This window comes from Polyodon spathula, chromosome 11, assembly GCF_017654505.1.
Source record: "Polyodon spathula isolate WHYD16114869_AA chromosome 11, ASM1765450v1, whole genome shotgun sequence".
Classification (NCBI taxonomy): domain Eukaryota; kingdom Metazoa; phylum Chordata; class Actinopteri; order Acipenseriformes; family Polyodontidae; genus Polyodon; species Polyodon spathula.
In genome coordinates, this window is record NC_054544.1 from 1,059,603 (window position 1) to 1,078,913 (window position 19,311).

At 43.6% G+C, this 19,311-nt stretch overlaps 1 protein-coding gene across 4 annotated transcripts in view; it reads right to left on the reverse strand.

Moving 5' to 3' along the window:
- LOC121322779 (band 4.1-like protein 5) overlaps nt 1-19,311 on the reverse strand; it is a 48,693-nt gene that overhangs the window by 24,929 nt on the left and 4,453 nt on the right. For 2 of the 4 annotated variants that reach the window (XM_041263071.1, XM_041263074.1), the window contains exons 3-14: nt 12,448-12,552; nt 12,131-12,173; nt 11,610-11,688; nt 8,998-9,042; nt 8,284-8,336; nt 7,092-7,212; nt 6,028-6,115; nt 5,616-5,704; nt 4,850-4,940; nt 3,576-3,745; nt 2,840-3,003; nt 1,830-1,860 (exon numbers count right to left, since the gene is read on the reverse strand). In XM_041263071.1, the coding sequence (XP_041119005.1) occupies nt 1,830-1,860; nt 2,840-3,003; nt 3,576-3,745; nt 4,850-4,940; nt 5,616-5,704; nt 6,028-6,115; nt 7,092-7,212; nt 8,284-8,336; nt 8,998-9,042; nt 11,610-11,688; nt 12,131-12,173; nt 12,448-12,552 (1,079 nt within the window). The remainder of the gene's footprint in view (nt 1-1,829; nt 1,861-2,839; nt 3,004-3,575; nt 3,746-4,849; nt 4,941-5,615; nt 5,705-6,027; nt 6,116-7,091; nt 7,213-8,283; nt 8,337-8,997; nt 9,043-11,609; nt 11,689-12,130; nt 12,174-12,447; nt 12,553-19,311) is intronic. The other 2 variants (XM_041263072.1, XM_041263073.1) reach the window with 2 other exon arrangements.

The window sequence follows — 19,311 nt, forward strand, 5'->3', positions numbered from 1 at the left end:
CACACAGCCCTGGCGTGTCAGCCCGCCCTTTCACCCCTTATAACCCACACAGCCCTGGCGTGTCAGCCCGCCCTTTCATCCCTTATAACCCACACAGCCCTGGCGTGTCAGCCCGCCCTTTCATCCCTTATAACCCACAAAGCCCTGGCGTGTCAGCCCGCCCTTTCACCCCTTATAACCCACAAAGCCCTGGCGTGTCAGCCCGCCCTTTCATCCCTTATAACCCACACAGCCCTGGCGTGTCAGCCCGCCCTTTCACCCCTTATAACCCACACAGCCCTGGCGTGTCAGCCCGCCCTTTCATCCCTTATAACCCACAAAGCCCTGGCGTGTCAGCCCGCCCTTTCACCCCTTATAACCCACACAGCCCTGGTGTGTCAGTTTGCCTATTTGTATCAATTAGCTTGAACTTAGATCTTGAAATACAAGAGTCAGCTGCACCTCCCTCCCTTGCAACTGGTCTTCTGTGTTAATATAAAGTGGTTAAAAATGCAGGTGTTAGGATAGTAACATTTCTCTCATGAGACACAGTCATCATGGCAACACAAACGGGAATTTTGGAGACTAGGATCGGAGGCGAACACAGTAAACAGAACAGCATTACTAAATCGAGAGTCTACCTGTTCACTTCTTGGTTTTGCTGTTAGATTCTGGTAGATTCATACAGACACTGGATTGTTTTCCTACAATATCCTATATTTTGTTATGATGCTATCACTCCCCCGCCCGCCCCTAACAGACAGGTAGCGAATCCCTTTCACGCTACCTCAGAAGGATTGAGGGTTTAGAGATCTTCCTGCTCCCATGTTGAAAGGAGGAGAGAGGAGTTCTGTATTTCTCACAGGAGCTCCTCTACCTGTTAAGCTTCCAGTGGCTTTCTGGGCAAGGTCAGTTGTAAAAAGCTTTCTGATGCACCAACCAATCTCCACCCGCATTTACACTGTCGAGAAGACTGCACCACGAGTTTACAAACAAGTTGCTACCGAAGATCCTTCGAAATGAGTCTTTCTAACGGTGCTTATTCACTCGTACCTTGATCTAACGTACACAGCAGTGTGTCGTCCAAATTTGTGTATCCGAAACACATAAGCAAGTTACGTCTTTTTTTAGTAGAAAAAATATCATTCATTTAAGTAAATGCCCATGTGCTTAACCATACTATCGCTAGCTTTTTACACAAGGTCAAGGAGAGCCATTGAAAGCACGGTAGAAAATCTACCAAAGCCAAGGCTATACTAAATTGTCAACAATAGAACAGTACGTAAACAGCCGCACGGAAACTGTAAAGGCAATGAAATGTTTGCACAGTAAAACGTCTTTGAGAAAGAGAACAGCTGTAAAAGCAAAGTAAAAGTGGTCTGTTTGTATACTGTAACCAAGTGCAGAGAACACGCAGTCCTGCACCAGAGGTAGGAGTGAAATTCACATCCTGTGCCTGGCAGAGAGCAATAGCCTCATTGTCTGGGCTGCAGACTCCCCCAGCCCAGTAGAGAGGGGAGAATGAAAGAGCAAGAGACCGAGAGAGAGAGAGAGAATGAAAGAGCCAGCAGGCAGAAGAAAATCCCCCCCCCACCTTCCAAGTATCAGAACAACCAAGAACAAATATATCAGTGCTCGCTTCTACAATCCCTATTCACAATAAACCATGAAGTGCAGTTTCACCCTACAGTTGATACTTTTCACTTGAAACCCCAGAGGAAAAACTGGCCAGTCCGTTAGCTTACTGAGCCTCCTATTCTCCTCTGGTAGACACGGACATTCCCACGACCTATGCAGTGTGCAATTTTCCGCGTCAGCTAGCATGTCGTGCAGCAGAGTAGAGCACTTACTTTGCATCTTGATTTCTGCTCCCATGATGTGCTGAGGCAAAAAAAAAAAAAAAAAATTACTGAAGATACTTATTTTTCAACCAGTCTGACACAAGCAGCTCTTCAAGAGCTGCGTGCCTCTGACCTGCTCATTATTCACAGCACTGGTGTGCCTCTGACCTGCTCATTATTCACAGCGCTGGCGTGCTCGAAAGCTGCGTGCCTCTGTCCTGCTCGAGAGCTGAGTGCCTCTGACCTGCTCATTATTCACAGTGCTGGCGTGCTCGAGAGCTGCGTGCCTCTGACCTGCTCGAGAGCTGCGTGCCTCTGACCTGCTCATTATTCACAGCGCTGGCGTGCTCGAGAGCTGCGTGTCTCTGACCTGCTCGAGAGCTGCGTGCCTCTGACCTGCTCATTATTCACAGCGCTGGCGTGCTCGAGAGCTGCGTGCCTCTGACCTGCTCGAGAGCTGCGCGCCTCTGACCTGCTCATTATTCACAGCGCTGGCGTGCTCGAGAGCTGCGTGCCTCTGACCTGCTCGAGAGCTGCGCGCCTCTGACCTGCTCATTATTCACAGCGCTGGCGTGCTCGAGAGCTGCGTGCCTCTGACCTGCTCGAGAGCTGCGCGCCTCTGACCTGCTCATTATTCACAGCGCTGGCGTGCTCGAGAGCTGCGTGCCTCTGACCTGCTCGAGAGCTGCGCGCCTCTGACCTGCTCGAGAGCTGCGTGCCTCTGACCTGCTCATTATTCACAGCGCTGGCGTGCTCGAGAGCTGCGTGCCTCTGACCTGCTCGTTATTCACAGCGCTGGCGTGCTCGAGAGCTGCGTGCCTCTGACCTGCTCATTATTCACAGCGCTGGCGTGCTCGAGAGCTGCGTGCCTCTGACCTGCTCGTTATTCACAGCGCTGGCGTGCTCGAGAGCTGCGTGCCTCTGACCTGCTCGTTATTCACAGCGCTGGCGTGCTCGAGAGCTGCGTGCCTCTGACCTGCTCGTTATTCACAGCGCTGGCGTGCTCGAGAGCTGCGTACCTCTGACCTGCTCGTTATTCACAGTGCTGGCGTGCTCCCGGTTCGAGGGCTGTGTACCTCTGAGCTGCATCTCCCTCCTGGAGTAGCGTCTGCTGGGCCTGCGCTCGAATGAAGCTGATCGCCGCGCTTTGTTGTCCTTCGTTGTCTGGTACTCCGTTTTGCCACTGAAAGCAGCACAAAATGCATAGAATTACAATGTAGAAGTGTCCTGAAAACCCACCGACAAAGCGTCTGCTTCTGAAAACGTTGCTAAAACACATCTCCACTCAGACACAACAGCCAACACAACGAATCTCAGTCTGTTTAAATATTTTCTTCCAATTCTAAAAAAAAAAAAAAAAAAAAAAAAACACACTACTTCAACACACGCTTCTAATTGTACCACGCATCGTGTTTAAGATTAATGCATTTTGAGAGAGAGAGCAAATGTCAGGTATGTCAAAATCCATAGTGGAAGTAAACATGGTGTCCAGTTTCAAAATAAAGACAAGTTCCGAGATCAGACTGATTTAAAAACAAAACGAACGCCTATCAGATTGCCAGAAAACCAAAAGGTAAAAACATACAAAATAATAAAACAGAATAAAAATAACTAAACACAAATGTTTGCAGCACTCCAATGATGCACATTTCACACAATGGAATAAGCGGGGTTGCTGAGATACTGGCAGCCAGTACATACTCTGCATGCTTTTCATCTGGAGTCCAGACCTTATTAAAAAGCAGGAGGGCCCACCTGTATCTGAAGCGGGACCCCATGCGAATGAAGCTGGACCGGGTCATGCCTTTCTGGACTGGACCCCTCAGCCGGAAGAAGGCATGGTGCTCCACGGCACACTTCCACAGGTGCTTGCAAGCCTTGGGATGATCCATGCGGAACACGAACGTGTGCTCCTGCTCTTTCCCCTGTACACAGAGGATTACAATACAATGTACTGGGGCTGCATTGTGACACAGCAGCTTTCTAAAGAACACAATGTTTATTTATTATCAGTGCCATGGGTTCAAGAGGGACTCTGCATTCTTAACGCATCAGCGCTTCCACTTCGTACTTCCAGAGGCTGCACACAAACAACGTTGCATGGACCAAGAGCAACAATGTACAGTACACTGCAGATACCATTACATGAAAGACTGCAACATTACAATGTTAGGGACTTTCCAGTTCTATTTCTCCACACACAGACATTGCTTACACTTTCCACCTGTTCACAGCTTCTCTTCGTGATTCTGTACCTATCAATTGTGTCTGGTGAGGGGAAAGCTTGTGAACACAGCGTGAGGAAAGCTACTTGTTAGAACTTGTGTTCACACAGAGGTGAAATTCATTTGTACAGATTTAACACAGACACACAATCTTATAAATACAGTACAACGCCCAGATCATTGAACCGCAAGGAAATTCTTAAGAAAAATACATCTTGAGATGTGTACTACATTCCTCTCTGGATTGTATGGGGTACACTTGCAGGTCATATTCATAAAAAAGAGAGCCATAAAATACACCTGCACACAGCCAGCCCCTCACTGCAACACAGACCCGTACGGATCGTTAAGTTAGCAGCTCTGCGTTTTATAAACTGTTCAGTGCTCAGCTCCAGATGCCAGACATGCCTCAGGGGATAGTAGGAGGCGTTTTATTAACCAACGCTGGAAAGCTGCCAGGGCTTCCTGCCATGGCAAGAAACCTGCATGGTCCGAGTTAGTGTGCAGGAATGAAGGGAGGGACAGAAACACACGGTGGCACAACTGGCATTCTCAGCTCTCTTCTGATCCAAACTCTCTGGTATTGTCCTTCCCCAGGAAAAGGGTATTAATGGGGTTTTATTTCATTAACAGCACTGGGGATAAAAGTACTGCAAATCACTTGGTACCACGATGGCTTACCTGTAGATTAGTACCTACCTATATTCTGTAATTATCCATTTAAAAGTCTCCTTTAATCACACAGACACGGTGACCGGCGTGTGTGGGTTACAGTAGGAGAAGCACTACATGACATCACATTACCTGCTCAGCTTCCTGCATTACCTGCTCATCATCCTCAACCACCACGAGCGTGAGCTTGTGCTTCCTGAAATCCAGCCGGGTTATCTTGGGCCTGGACAAAACAACAACAATGAAGAGCATATTACGAATTAAATCAAGCAGGGACCACGCGTGCCTTGTTCAGCCTTCAACTACACGACAACAACAGCCTTTGACATTTGTCTTTCTAGATTTGACTGGGTTCACATTGTACACATTCATGTGCACTTAGAGTCTCTGCAGCCATTGGCTTCCACAAATCACAGCCTTTTGAAATGTTTGAAAACTGTCATGCTTCTTGAGCTCTAAGGAATGCAAACTCCTCAGCTGTACTCCGAGATGCTCTACTATCAAACAATATATTCAAATCCCTTTCCCCCTTCCCCATCCATTCTACAGACAACTAACTCAAAGCCAACTGCACCTACTGAAGTGTCATCAGGCGATACATCTTTCCAGCTTTAGTTGTCCCACTGCGCTTCTTCACAAAGTGCTCTCGCAGTAATTGCGGGGTTTACTGTTCTAGCTGTGATGATTATGATGTTGTGCTTAACATTCCAGCAGAGGTTTATCAATAGTGTGGGGTGGGGGGGGGTGGCACTGAGCTGCTGGAATATGCTTGATAAGCACAGAGAAATCTAGGAGTCAACTGGACTAACCCTCACACATGCGTTTCAGCACATTCCTCACCTCATATCACCATCACATGAGGTACCATAGAGTCCCTACCCCCCCCTCCCCCACTTACCAAAAGAACAGGCCTATCTTGGTCTCTCCCTCAAACACCAGCACTCCAGTGGGGGTCAGCCCCAACCTGTACTCGTTCCCATCTCTGGCCTGAGAAAGAGGATTCAGACGCACTCTCATTGCGGTGCTATTGAAATCATCTACAATATGAGTAGATCCTGCGGAAACCTCCCTGAGACTCCCTTTACCCTTGAGGGAAAACGCCAGCTCAAAAGGGTGCGGGCATTAGAGGTATCAGTGTTTAGAGATCAGTAAAATAAACCCCAGTGGTAAACAATTATAAATAATGTTTCAATAGATGGAAGAATACTGATCTATTACAAATGCAACATCAAAATTGGACGCTCCTTAATTCTCTTCGCATATTTGTATTTTATTGAATAGGATATAAAAACATTGTGTTATGGTCTTGCCTTCACAGTGTGCATGTCCACTCCATACATCTCCAGCCATTTTGCTTTGTTTAGGTAGTTAATTTCAGCCTGGGCTGGCATCTGACCTCTGAACACAGAAAGAAAGAACGTGTTGAGTCACTTTGCAGAATTTAGAACCAAGGTTACACTGAACGGACTGTATCACTTCTCATCCTGCCATGAAATGAATTAAATATGTAAGATCTATGAGAGTACCGTGGAATACTTCAAAAGTGAACCATTAAGTATTGACCATAGCTGAGGCGTGCTTAAATTCAAGACATAAAACCTGATCCCTATCATAAATCATTTTAACAAGCGACAGTGAAGGAAGGAAAAAAAAAAGAAACCAAAAAAAGTTATGGGTGGGCTGTCACAGAGAAAGCGAAAGGTTGTAATCACTGGGCCTAAAGCAAGTGAAGAAAATGAAATGACGTCCACAGAGTGTATCAGCAATAGTACTGGAGTGTTTACAATGAGAACGACCCACCTGCACAGAGAGAGGGTATCGGCTATATTACTGGAGTGTTTACAATGAGAACGACCCACCTGCACAGAGAGAGGGTATCGGCTATATTACTGGAGTGTTTACAATGAGAACGACCCACCTGCACAGAGAGAGGGTATCGGCTATATTACTGGAGTGTTTACAATGAGAACGACCCACCTGCACAGAGAGAGGGTATCGGCTATATTACTGGAGTGCTTACAATGAGAACGACCCACCTGCACAGAGAGAGGGTATCGGCTATATTACTGGAGTGTTTACAATGAGAACGACCCACCTGCACAGAGAGAGGGTATCGGCTATATTACTGGAGTGCTTACAATGAGAACGACCCACCTGCACAGAGAGAGGGTATCGGCTATATTACTGGAGTGTTTACAATGAGAACGACCCACCTGCACAGAGAGAGGGTATCGGCTATATTACTGGAGTGTTTACAATGAGAACGACCCACCTGCACAGAGAGAGGGTATCGGCTATATTACTGGAGTGCTTACAATGAGAACGACCCACCTGCACAGAGAGAGGGTATCGGCTATATTACTGGAGTGCTTACCTGCACTCCTTCCACTTCTCATAGATTGACAGCTCCATGTCCTCTGTCTGCTCGGGAATGAAGCGGAATTCTGACACCAGCTCAGGGCCCTGCTCCGCAGGATCACAGTCACCAAGCTCGGCTGAATGGAAGAGCGACAGATGAGAAACACAGGACAGCAGCAAAGCTGCTCTACACAAGTGTACGTGACGCTTAGCAATGCATATTGCACCTGTCTGCCTGTTATAGGTTACACAAATACAAATCAGCCTCAAGTACAACTGCCTACAACAGTCTTAAAATGACCTATCTGTTGAACAGCTTGCAATTCATGTTTTCTTCAAGGGTGGGATGTTTAATCCTCCCTTGACAACAGCATTGTTAAACTGGGGAGATTTGGGAGTTCAGCAGCAGCACAATGCACAGTATTATAGTGTAGTTGGACAGCTGGAACTACAGCCCTGGAATTCAAAAGTTTCCCCCGATCCCATAGTGTGTTGATGGCGCACTTCAAGATAAATCCCTAAGAATTGCCTGCCATGTTGCAGCCTGCCTCGGCCGACAGGAGTACGATTACGGTGAAATGTCAAATCTAGACCTGGCTTCAGCAGATTCATACACAAACCCCCATGGAGTGCGAGGAGGGATTAATGTTAACCTCTCAAGGGACAAAAGGAATGGAGCAGCCGTTTCTTCTTCAATACAACATGCATTCAAATAGGTTTAAACTCCAGCTGCAATTTCTCCAAAGTGCTGCCAACCTATTAGCTACCAAGTGCCCTGCCTACCCGATTATAAACATGGGAACAGTTCTCATTTTGGATTTGCCTTTGATGTACGTGTTAATGGGGTGTTTTGTGGTGTGTGGGTGGACTTGTTTATCCTGATAACCAAGCACTGGGATAAATCCAAATCATTAACACCATAGCAGTCATCAGCTATAGTTCCGGGCTTGCCAAACACAGAATTACCCTACACTTGATTCAACTGCATTGAAGCCAGCTTCCCCAGATTGCTTCCATGCAGGATGAGAGACTCTCTTATCCTGAAGTCAGCTCCTGACAGAATGGTATCAGTGCAGGAAGATTCGATTCTCCAGTATGAGGATTACAGAGCCCCCCTGTCTGACCTTTCCATCCTGAAAAGGATTACCGGACCCTTTGATTGAATGTGCAGGAGGACATAACAAAATGATACGATATCAAAGGCTTACCCTGCAAGGAAAAGGCTGCCAACTGTACTGCTGTGTCGAAGGGACATTCCAACCTGCATGAAGGAAGGAAGGAGGGGGAGAGGGGTTCACATTAAAATGTACTCCAAGGAACACAGCATCCTGTTTATTGCTGAGCCAGCTGCACAGAGTGGACTGGAGGAATGCTGGGATCATCACACGTGCTGTAGCGTCAAACACACAGGTCTCCCCCTGGCCACTTTCATTGCTCAGAACATGAATATTCTTTGACAACAGTGACGAGGTAAAGGTGTAGCCAACCTGTACAGCATGTCTACTGGTTGAAACATGCTCATGCAGGCCCTTCTTGTAATTTTAGTTGGCCATAGCCCTGGCACTACCACACACACACACTATATAGTACTGCAAACTCAATCTATCCACCCAAGTAAAGGAAACCTGACTTCCGAAATTGATCTTGACTCAGAGTGCCCAAAGATATCTTCAAACACAATATGGTAAAGCAAAGAGAAAAGGTGGCTGACCGCTGCTCAATTATTATTTATAAAAATATACCTGAAATCACAACACTGATTGTTTTAATGTGTTTCAGTGATAGTCTCTACCTACCTACCTTTATAGAGAATTACTGTTGAGGTTTCCAAAAGCTCTCCTCCTGTGCTTAATTTCTACTTTGATGTGAATACTTTTTTTTTTATATCAAATACTTCAGAGAACATGAAGCCAGACACTTACTTTCCACTGAGAATATCTTGCTTTAGCTGCAGCACAAATAGGTACCTGCCAAAACAAGAATGAATATTTAACATATCATATATATTACATATATACATATATATATATATATATATATATATATATATATATATATATATATATATATATATATATATTATATATATATATATATATATATATATATATATATATATATATATATATATATATATATATATATACATACATACACACACACACACACACACACACTTTAAAACAGTGATTTCTATAATCTAATTGTTCTAAGATATAAAAAGTAACAGATTCAGCTTAATAAAAAAAATACATAACATGCATGGAATAAAAAAATAACATGCCAAAACTAATTTCATACTTCGACAAAAGTATTTGGGCTTCCTTATATTTTGTGAGCTCACCCTTCGCTTCCTTTACAGCTTGCATCTTTTGTATTTTGAAACCAGTTCCTAGCAGCTTCCGAAGATATTTTTGCCCTTTCTTCAAACACATACAGTTTTGAGTTCAGCAATCGACTTGTTTCCCTTTTGCAACAGCAGCCTTCAAGTCAATCCACAACATCGATGGGATTCAAGTTGGGGGACTGAGATGGCCAATCCATAACTAATAATCTTCATAAATTCCTTTGAAAACTTTGCAGAATGCTTAGGGTCATTATCCTTCTGGAATGTGAACTTCCATCCAATAAGCCTTTTAGCACTGGGTAACAAATGAGAGTGCAAAATGTCTTGATATTTTGCAGCACTCATTGATCCTTCTACAATACAAAGGTTGCCAGTGCCTGAGGAAGAAAAACAAGCCCATCCCATCACACAACCCCCACCATGTTTAACACTGGGCATGATTAACTTCTTTAAATTCTCCATACATATTGTTGCTTTCTTGGTGAAAAGTTATATTTTGGATTCACCTGACCATAAAATTTAGTTGATGAAATCATCAGGCTTCAAGTATTTTATGGAAAACTGATTTTTTTTTTTCTTTAACAAAGGTTTGCATCTTTCACCCATGGACAGTCATCTTGTTAAGGTATTGTTCAATTGTTCGCTTGTGAAATACTTGACCCTCTTCTCTCAATTCTCGTATCAAATCTTTTGCAGTAATCTGAGGGTTTTGCCAGGCTGCCCGAATGAGTCTTCCAGATTTTGCAGAAATCTTTCTTGGTCTTCCACCCCTGGAGCTAGCTGCAGTAGTTCCTGTTCTCCTGTGTTTGTCAGTAATAGCCACACAGTGCTTTCCGGTAGACCGTCTTTCTGATATTTTCTCCTTTCTCGTTTAGTTGTTTTGTTGCCATTTTGAGATCGCTGCTGTACTCTTTAGTTTTAACCATTTTTGTTGCTTTTTTGAATCACAAATTTCCAATTTATTTTTCAGCACTTTATTTATTCTAACTATCATCAGGTGTTGGTTTTCAAATCATAATAATTGTCTACAATTAGCAACGAAAGGGTTTCATATTAAATATGTCGATTGCCCAAATACTTGTCAAAGTAAGAAATTAATTTTTGCATGTTATTTTCATTTTTGCATGATGTTATTTGGTGTTTTATTGTAAAGCTGAATATCTACTTAAATTTATATATTTCAATAGAAAAATTAGACATTATAGAAAATCACAGTGGTTTATCATTTTTTAAAAATAAAATAAAATACTTTTGTCTGCAATAAATCTATTTAAAAATGGTAGCATGCTAGTTTTACACGATAATATAAACGATTAATAAAAAGATATTTCGGTGCACCTTGTGTTTTCGGTCAGTGAGAAAATACAGTTCCTGCACCAACCCGCAGCCTTGTACTCAGCACTGCACAGGAGTAAAAATCATCCTAAATGAATACGCTCCCAGGGTCTCTGCACAGCCTTGTGGGATAGGACCAGGCTGTGCAGAAGGAGTGAAGGAGTCATCCCACATGGGTCTGCGATGTACAGTACACAACTACAATCTTTCTTCTTTACATCTCACTACACCAAAACAAATTTAAGAACGCAGTCTGTTTACCAGGGAACAGCTGGCTCTTTGGTGGTGTTACCTTCGGTGTGTGGTTAATCCTTAAGGTACAAGGGACATATGTGTCCCACCAAAAAAAAATTATGCGAACTCCCCCCCCCCCCCCCCCCTCCAGGAGGTGCATGAGACTGGGTTTAAAATGTAATAAAATGTAATAACACGTTGGACCTGCTCATCCAAATGGTCAGCTTCCTCCTCGTGACACTTGAGTCACTATCTTAAGTAGAAACTGTTTGAACAAGCGCTCAATTCCTAGTGGACTCTAAGGGGTTATGCAGTTGTTCACTCAATGCTACCTCTGGTTCACCTGCTTAAAACACTGAAAGCACTGACCCTGCTGAACAGACATGATGCAGATCCCTTCACGAGAGCACATGCAAAGCAGTACCCTCTGAAAGCCCTCAAATTCCTGCTTGATCATTTATTTACAAATCCCCAGGGTGCAGGGGGTGCTGGGGTCAGATGGGATTACGTGCATGCCTTGCTTTGCAGGGAGGCCTTGCTCCTCAGCAGTGAGAGTACTACAAGTTAAATCTCAAATCTGCACACGGGCGAGAGCAATGCAGATACAGAGCTCCCTACCTGGTGAGCTCCTCATGTAGGTTATTGGGCTCCGATGAATAGAACTTCACACGGAGGTGGAGGCAGTACGGCGGTCCGACTGCAAGACAAAGGCAGGGTTCATTAAAAAGGGTAAACCATCTAGTTTTTATTCAGACAACACGTTTTAATAACTGAACAGTATCATTCTCCCATAAAGCAGGGCTCTCCCCTTCCTCCCTCTGTTATGCAAGCCCTGCTTTTAGAATTGCTTAGGTCTAAAAGAACATGAAGGAAAAGCAGATGCTTACATTGGATTGAAAAAACAATTGCGTTCCTCAGCTGCTTTTGACTGTCGAAGACAGAGGACAAGTAAAATAGTGCAAACCAAAGTTTTTCTTTAACAGATCTACTGAACATAATTCAAGGCAGAAACACACAGGAGGAGAATTGATTCCCACTCTACCCGGAAGAATGAAATGGGTTTTCCATAACCGAGTCTGACTGCTCAGTACTGTATGTGCAAGGAGTGCAGGTGAGCTGAAGCAGAGCCATTCACTTACTCTTCACTTGCTTCTTGATGCTCTTCGTATTGTCCAGCCAGTGCTAAAAAAACAAACACATACATGTCACTAGCCTTTTAGTTTTGGGATGCATTTCATCAGGGAATATCTGCAATCATTGGGTTTGTATACAAATGGGGGTCTATTCTATTGATTTCAATACCCCTGGTCATGAAGTCATTACAGCAGGAACCTCTCTGGGATCTTACCTATTTTTCATTTTCATAAAAACATATATAAAGCAACACTCTTCGTTATACACTGGGGAATCCTCGACCCCCAGCAAACACAATGCAGGAGTATAAGAGAGGTCTTACTGGAACTTGAGCAGAATCCATAAAGCGGAGCCCAAAATAGTCTTTCTCTATTAAATCCAGGTGGTACATGATCTGCTCAAACAGCTCCTCTCCTTTGGCTTTTTTCTGTGAAATAAAACAATGATTAAAGTTCAGAATTGCAGCTAGGGAACACCCCAGAACACTGCGGTCCTCCAACCTCGTATCCTACACCATTACATACAGAACATGGTACCGCAGGGATGAGGCTCCTGTTGCACAGCAGTTTCACCCACTCCAGGTTTTATTAAGAGCTTGGTTAGCACCAGCGTACAGGTAACAGGCTGTAAAACCAGGAATGGATGAAGCTGCTATGCAATGGGAGTGTTATTTCCCTCCATGTATAGGGTGCTGTAAGACACAACCCTAACCCACTCCAGGTTTTATTAAGAGCTTGGTTAGCACCAGCGTACAGGTAACAGGCTCAGATGGGTTTTATTAAAAATGTAGCATCACTATAAAACCAGGAATAGATGAAGCCACTATGCAATAGGAGTGCTATTTCCCTCCCTGTACGACACAACCCTCAGAGTGGGTTCTGCAAGTGTGCTTACTGTCCGCTCTCACCTTGGGGGCGGGGTGGGGGGGTGAATACAAGCATGATCTTACACAGCAGCCCTTTACTAGATACTTTAGATCACTGTATAGTTGAATAAGAATAATTAGCCACTACAGCTTATTTTACACCATTTGTATCTTAAGGAACCATGAATCAAACTGACCCTCTTATAAAATATCCATGCACAGGTCCAAACCAGGATGAGGAGTGCACAATAATATATCAACTTCAAATATCTACTGCGAGGACAGCACATGGAAGAACCTCAAACACATGCCCCTGCAAAACATTTCTTTTATATATTGAGAATATATGTATCATTCATTCATATACATCTATATCTATAGATATGTGTGTCTATATATCTACATATAGATTAGATAGATAGATAGATATCTATATATAGATAGAGATATATAGATATCTCTCTCTATAGCTATCTATGTCTATAGAGACAGATTATATATATATATATATATATAATATGAGAGAGAGAGAGATTATAGACAGATAGATATATTAAAAAATCTATTTGGTTATAGTTACTCCTAACTAAGAAGTTTAAGATACAGCTAAAATGTAAACATGTCCCGACCCCAAAACCCAGGGGTGGTCAGCGTGTCAGTACACACATCTGCAGCAAGAGTCACCAGTGTCTGAGGCAGTGAACACATCTAACATGCACGGAGTGGTATAGAACTTCCGTTTTGTTTGTCTGTGGCCAAGATATTGTTTTTTTTGTTTTAAATGAATGAATGATTTAGAGTTTGATAGTGTGTGTGTGTGTGTGTGTTTCCTTTCTCTCCCTCCCTCCTGCACATGCAATACTGTACCAGTCAGAGCCAGTCCCATAGGAGAACTCCCTCTGAAATCAGCATGATGGAGGACTCTTGGGTAGCCATAGAAACAACCAATGGGCCTAAGCAGACAGTTCAAGTCTTTTTCACAAACATACTTCTGAACCAGTACTCTGCACTTTACAAACGGCAGCAAACAACAGTGTGAATATAGAGGGAATGGATTTTTTATTTTGCATTATTTCAATTGTAAGGTTTTTTGCAGAATGTTAAGACCCAAGTCTCTTTGTGAAACTTATCCCTTGTAAGTTATGGGGTCTAATTTGCAATTGAAACCTGTGTCCATACTGTACTGTACTGTACAGTGGCTTGCGAAAGTATTGCCCCCTCGGCATTTTTCCTATTTTGTTGCCTTACAACCTGGAATTAAAATTGATTTTTTGGGGGGTTGTATCATTTGATTTACACAACATGCCCATCACTTTGATGCAAAATATTTTTTATCGTGAAACAAAACAAGAAATAAGACAAAAAAACAGAAAACTTGAGCGTGCATAAGTATTCACCCCCCCCAAAGTCAACACTTTGTAGAGCCACCTTTTGCAGCAATTACAGCTGCAAGTCTCTTGGGGTATGTATCTATAAGCTTGGCACATCTAGTCACTGGGATTTTTGCCCATTCTTCAAGGCAAAACTGCTCCAGCTCCTTCAAGTTGGATGGGTTCTGCTGGTGTACAGCAATCTTTAAGTCATACCACAGATTCTCAATTGGATTGAGGTCTGGGCTTTGACTAGGCCATTCCAAGACATTTAAATGTTTCCCCTTAAACCACTCAAGTGTTGCTTTAGCAGTATGCTTAGGGTCATTGGAAGGTGGAAGGTGAACCTCCGTCCCAGTCTCAAATCTCTGGAAGACTGAAACAGGTTTCCCTCAAGAATTTCCCTGTATTTAGCTCCATCCATCATTCCTTCAATTCTGACCAGGTTCCCAGTCCCTGCCGATGAAAAACATCCCCACAGCATGATGCTGCCGCCACCATGCTTCACTGTGGGGTTCGTGTTCTTGGGGTGATGAGAGGTGTTGGGTTTACGCCAGACATAGTGTTTTCTTTGGTGGCCAAAAAGCTCAATTTTAGTCTCATCTGACCAGAGTACCTTCTTCCATATGTTTGGGGAGTCTCCCACATGCCTTTTGGCGAACATCAAATGTGTTTGCTTATTTTTTTCTTTAAAAAGCAATGGCTTTTTTCTGGCAACTCTTCCGTAAAGCCCAGCTCTGTGGAGTGTACGGCTTAAAGTGGTCCTATGGACAGATACTCCAATCTCCGCTGTGGAGCTTTGCAGCTCCTTCAGGGTTATCTTTGGTCTCTTTGTTGCCTCTCTGATTAATGCCCTCCTTGCTAGGTTTGTTGTGGTGCCATATTCTTTCCATTTTTTAATAATGGCTTTAATGGTGCTCCATGGGATGTTCAAAGTTTCGGATATTTTTTTATAACCCAACCCTGATCTGTACTTCTCCACAACTTTGTCCCTGACCTGTTTGGAGAGCTCCTTGGTCTTCATGGTGCCCCTTGCTTAGTGGTGTTGCAGACTCTGGGGCCTTTCAGAACAGGTGTATATATACAGAGATCATGTGACAGATCATGTGACACAGATTGCACACAGGTGGACTTTATTTAACTAATTATATGACTTCTGAAGGTAATTGGTTGCACCAGATCTTATTTAGAGGCTTAATAGCAAAGGGGGTGAATACATATGCACGCACCACTTTTCCGTTATTTATTTTTTAGAATTTTTTGAAACAAGTTATTTTTTGTATTTCACTTCACCAATGTGGACTATTTTGTGTATGTCCATTACCTGAAATCCAAATAAAAATCAATTTTAATTCCAGGTTGTAAGGCAACAAAATAGGAAAAATGCCAAAGGGGGTCAATACTTGCCAAGGGGGGTCAATTCTTTCACAAGCCACTGTATGTGCCCATTTTGGAGTTAAACTTAGAACCCTAATGAGCTAATGCACAGAGAATGCAAGAGCGCACATGTACTGCCTGGTTTGCTGGTGCACATGAAGCCCTCTTGAGTTGGCACAGCACAAAGTGTCCAACCAAGCTGGAAGGACCGACACAAAGGCCCCATTGTGCGCTCCAATCAACCGGGGCCTCGGACACACATTGTGAGGGATTGAGAAAGGCGGCCAAATATCTGCCTGCAGAAATCCGTGACATTCCTTCAGCGCATCATAGCCTGCAAGTCACTGATAAAGCAAACACACCAAGCAATCCATCCAAAGACAGAGAGGGGAGGTTTGAAAGAGTTACTAGCAGGAAGAGCATGAAGGGGTTACAGTCTCAATGGTCCCTTGTGTGCAGCTTTAACAAATGCTTGTTCTTTGCTGCAGGACAGTATTTTTAATGACCTTTATTCAAGGACAGGGCTCCTCCTGTTAATTCCTCACTGTGAAACACTTTCACAATACTAAGAAAACAACAGAAGCACATCAGTGCATTGAGAAAGTCAAGAGTCCTATTCTGAGATTTGTGTCAAGGGAGGTAAGGTGTATCAATATATCAGACTATTCAACAAGTCTTAAATTGATTAGACCATATAATGAAAGGAGAGCAGTACAGTACATGACAAAGCAGCAGAATCAACATTAAACTAATATCTACTGTGCCATAAGAGTTATAACCAATCTCATACAGATCCTGTACAATTAATTCTGAACAAGTTACAGGTGTCTCTGACACAGAGGGCTCTCAAAGCCTCCCTCTCTAAAAACCAATATGGTTTAGAGTCATTCCAAGTAGCAGCAGCAATCAGCACCAGCGGTCATGTTGGCAAAAATACTCGCACAAAAAGTGGCACTGTATGTACATAGAGAAAACTGTATTGGCTTCATCTGTACTTGGTTTACACTCCAGGAATACAGCTCTCTCAAACAATCAAATGCTTAACACTAAAACATAGACAAGAATTTCAAAGGCAATGATCAGATGAAGGCTTGTTCTTATCTTTCAAGTGTGGCTTGGATGAACAGTGCACAATACAAGCCCCCTACCCTGGACAGGGCGTCTGGAGCAGCTTCAGACAACAGAGTGTCCCTGCCCTGCACAGGACCAATCAGATCCCCAGAGAGGGATCAAAGGTCACAATAGATATTCAATGAACTCTGTAGTTCCAAAGAAAACATGAAACAGCACATGCTGGATTGAGTTACAAACCGGTTCTACTGCTGCTCTGGCTTTATAGTGTAGTGTAAGGAGATTGCTGGCTTCTATGCAGGCAGTGAGGTTATCAACCAAGAATTCTTATTAACCAAGTGATTTGAATATACTGTACAATTAGGCGTATATCTTTTCAATGCTGGTATAAAAATACATACGAATACTGCAAAGGATTCTAGCTTGCGTTTCCCAGAGAGGCATCGAATGGTCCTATCCTTAAAAGGCACCAACTCAAAGTCTCTAATTAAGTCAGGGAGCCTATTTTTTTATTTTTTAAAAGGAGGACGGCTTCTTACCCTGGCTTTTCGCCCATTTTTCCACAGCTAGCAACCTGTCCCTTCATGATAGGCAATGAGGAACACTGCAACTCAGGACAGGAGAGCAGCAGCAGGCAGGCAGGGCAGGGACTCCCTTCTGCACAGCAAGCCGGGCAGAAAAAAGAAATGCAACTGCACACCGCTATCTCCCAACTACTCAGAAGAAGAACAGACTGGTACTTGACACCAGGGGAAACTCCAAGACATCTCCCACCACCTTATCCCCCGAATACCAGACACAGAGCTGAGACGGCTCATATGAGAAACAGTATTGGATATCGAATCTCGTGTGGTTTAGTTGGTGGTTTAGCAAAACTAAAGTCTGTTACACAAAATGCCCCAAAGGTTTGGCTGTCTAAACCTGACATCTGTTAAATTTAGTTAATTCAGCGTTTGTTTTTCAAAGCAGTGAAAATGAAAACCTCCTCTTATGAGGGAAGATGGGGCTGCAAATGACGTTTAGTCAAAAGTAACCATTGTTTGGGACTTTTGTTGCATGAGAAAAACGCAACAGTCTTTCCTCCTAATACGTAACAAACAAACCCTACCTCCTCTTGCAAAATCAGGAATGCACTCTGATACACCAACATAAGCCCTGCTGGAAAATGCCCTTAGTGTAAATCTAGACAGTTCAGAACTAGTTTATTCTAAAGCTGAAGGAACACAAAGCCACTTTTTCAGGAACAGTGTCTTGAAACCTGGTTACAGGAGACCTAGTTTGAGGCAGCGTTGCTGTAGCAAACCCCAAGTCTCCCCTGAGGGGCCTGAAACCAAGTTCCAGTCCACAAAGTGGTTTTGTGTTCCCTCAGCTTGTCAACTTTATTTTAACAGTCTAACTACATAGGGAAGTGAATTCAAGCAGGCAGATCAGGGAGGGGTGAATTCAAGCAGGCAGATCAGAGAGGGGCGAATTCAAGCAGGCAGATCAGAGAGGGGCGAATTCAAGCAGGCAGATCAGAGAGGGGCGAATTCAAGCAGGCAGATCAGAGAGGGGTGAATTCAAGCAGGCAGATCAGAGAGGGGTGAATTCAAGCAGGCAGATCAGAGAGGGGTGAATTCAAGCAGGCAGATCAGAGAGGGGTGAATTCAAGCAGGCAGATCAGAGAACTGCATGAAGGGCTGGTATGTGTGTGTGAGCATGTTCAAGAATACATGAGTCTGATTGCAAACACTTCTCACCTACTGTCTGGTCCCTGTGACATGACATACTGCACCTTCCACAGGGTGTCAAACATAGAGTCTACTTGTAACTGAGTCTGTACTGGGGGATTGTTTTGGTGTGTGTTTTCAAATCAAATCTCCTGGTCTTTATATTTATCTTACAAGACTACTTTCATAGACGTTGTTCAATGAGTGTGCTGGTGCTGTTTAAGACTGTTCATGTTACATAATAAAGATAATTAATCAAAACAGCCTGGAGCTCAGAGAGTAAGAATAATTGTTCTGTTGTTTTTTTTGATACCAGGATATTCACAGCTTCACTTCCCCTTCCTTCAAACAGACGGTTCCATCACATCACAACCCCATGTCTATGCAGTCCCTAATCTGACACATTCCATTAAATCTGCCTCATGGGGATGGGAAGGTAATGAGAGAGCACAGGTGATGCCTGGTCTGTCGGTCACTTGAGGATACTGTGCCTAACTACAGGCCATTTTCACTCAACTCCTGCCAACAATGTGTGCAGCCAAACAAATTCATGAATTCTGCAAGACACAAACGAATTTGCGTGTGGGAGAGGAGCCCTGTAGGGGTAAGGAAACAGAACACATTCTAAAAGCCGAATGCTAGCTGGGGTTTGCATAGCAGTGTCACCCATTCCCGGTTTCATATCTGAATTTTGAAACCCATGCACATGGCCAGTGTTAATAGTTCCCACTTTCAGGTTAAACATGTAGTAAAATATAATGCTGTTTCGGATTTGTGTTTTCATTTACCATTCA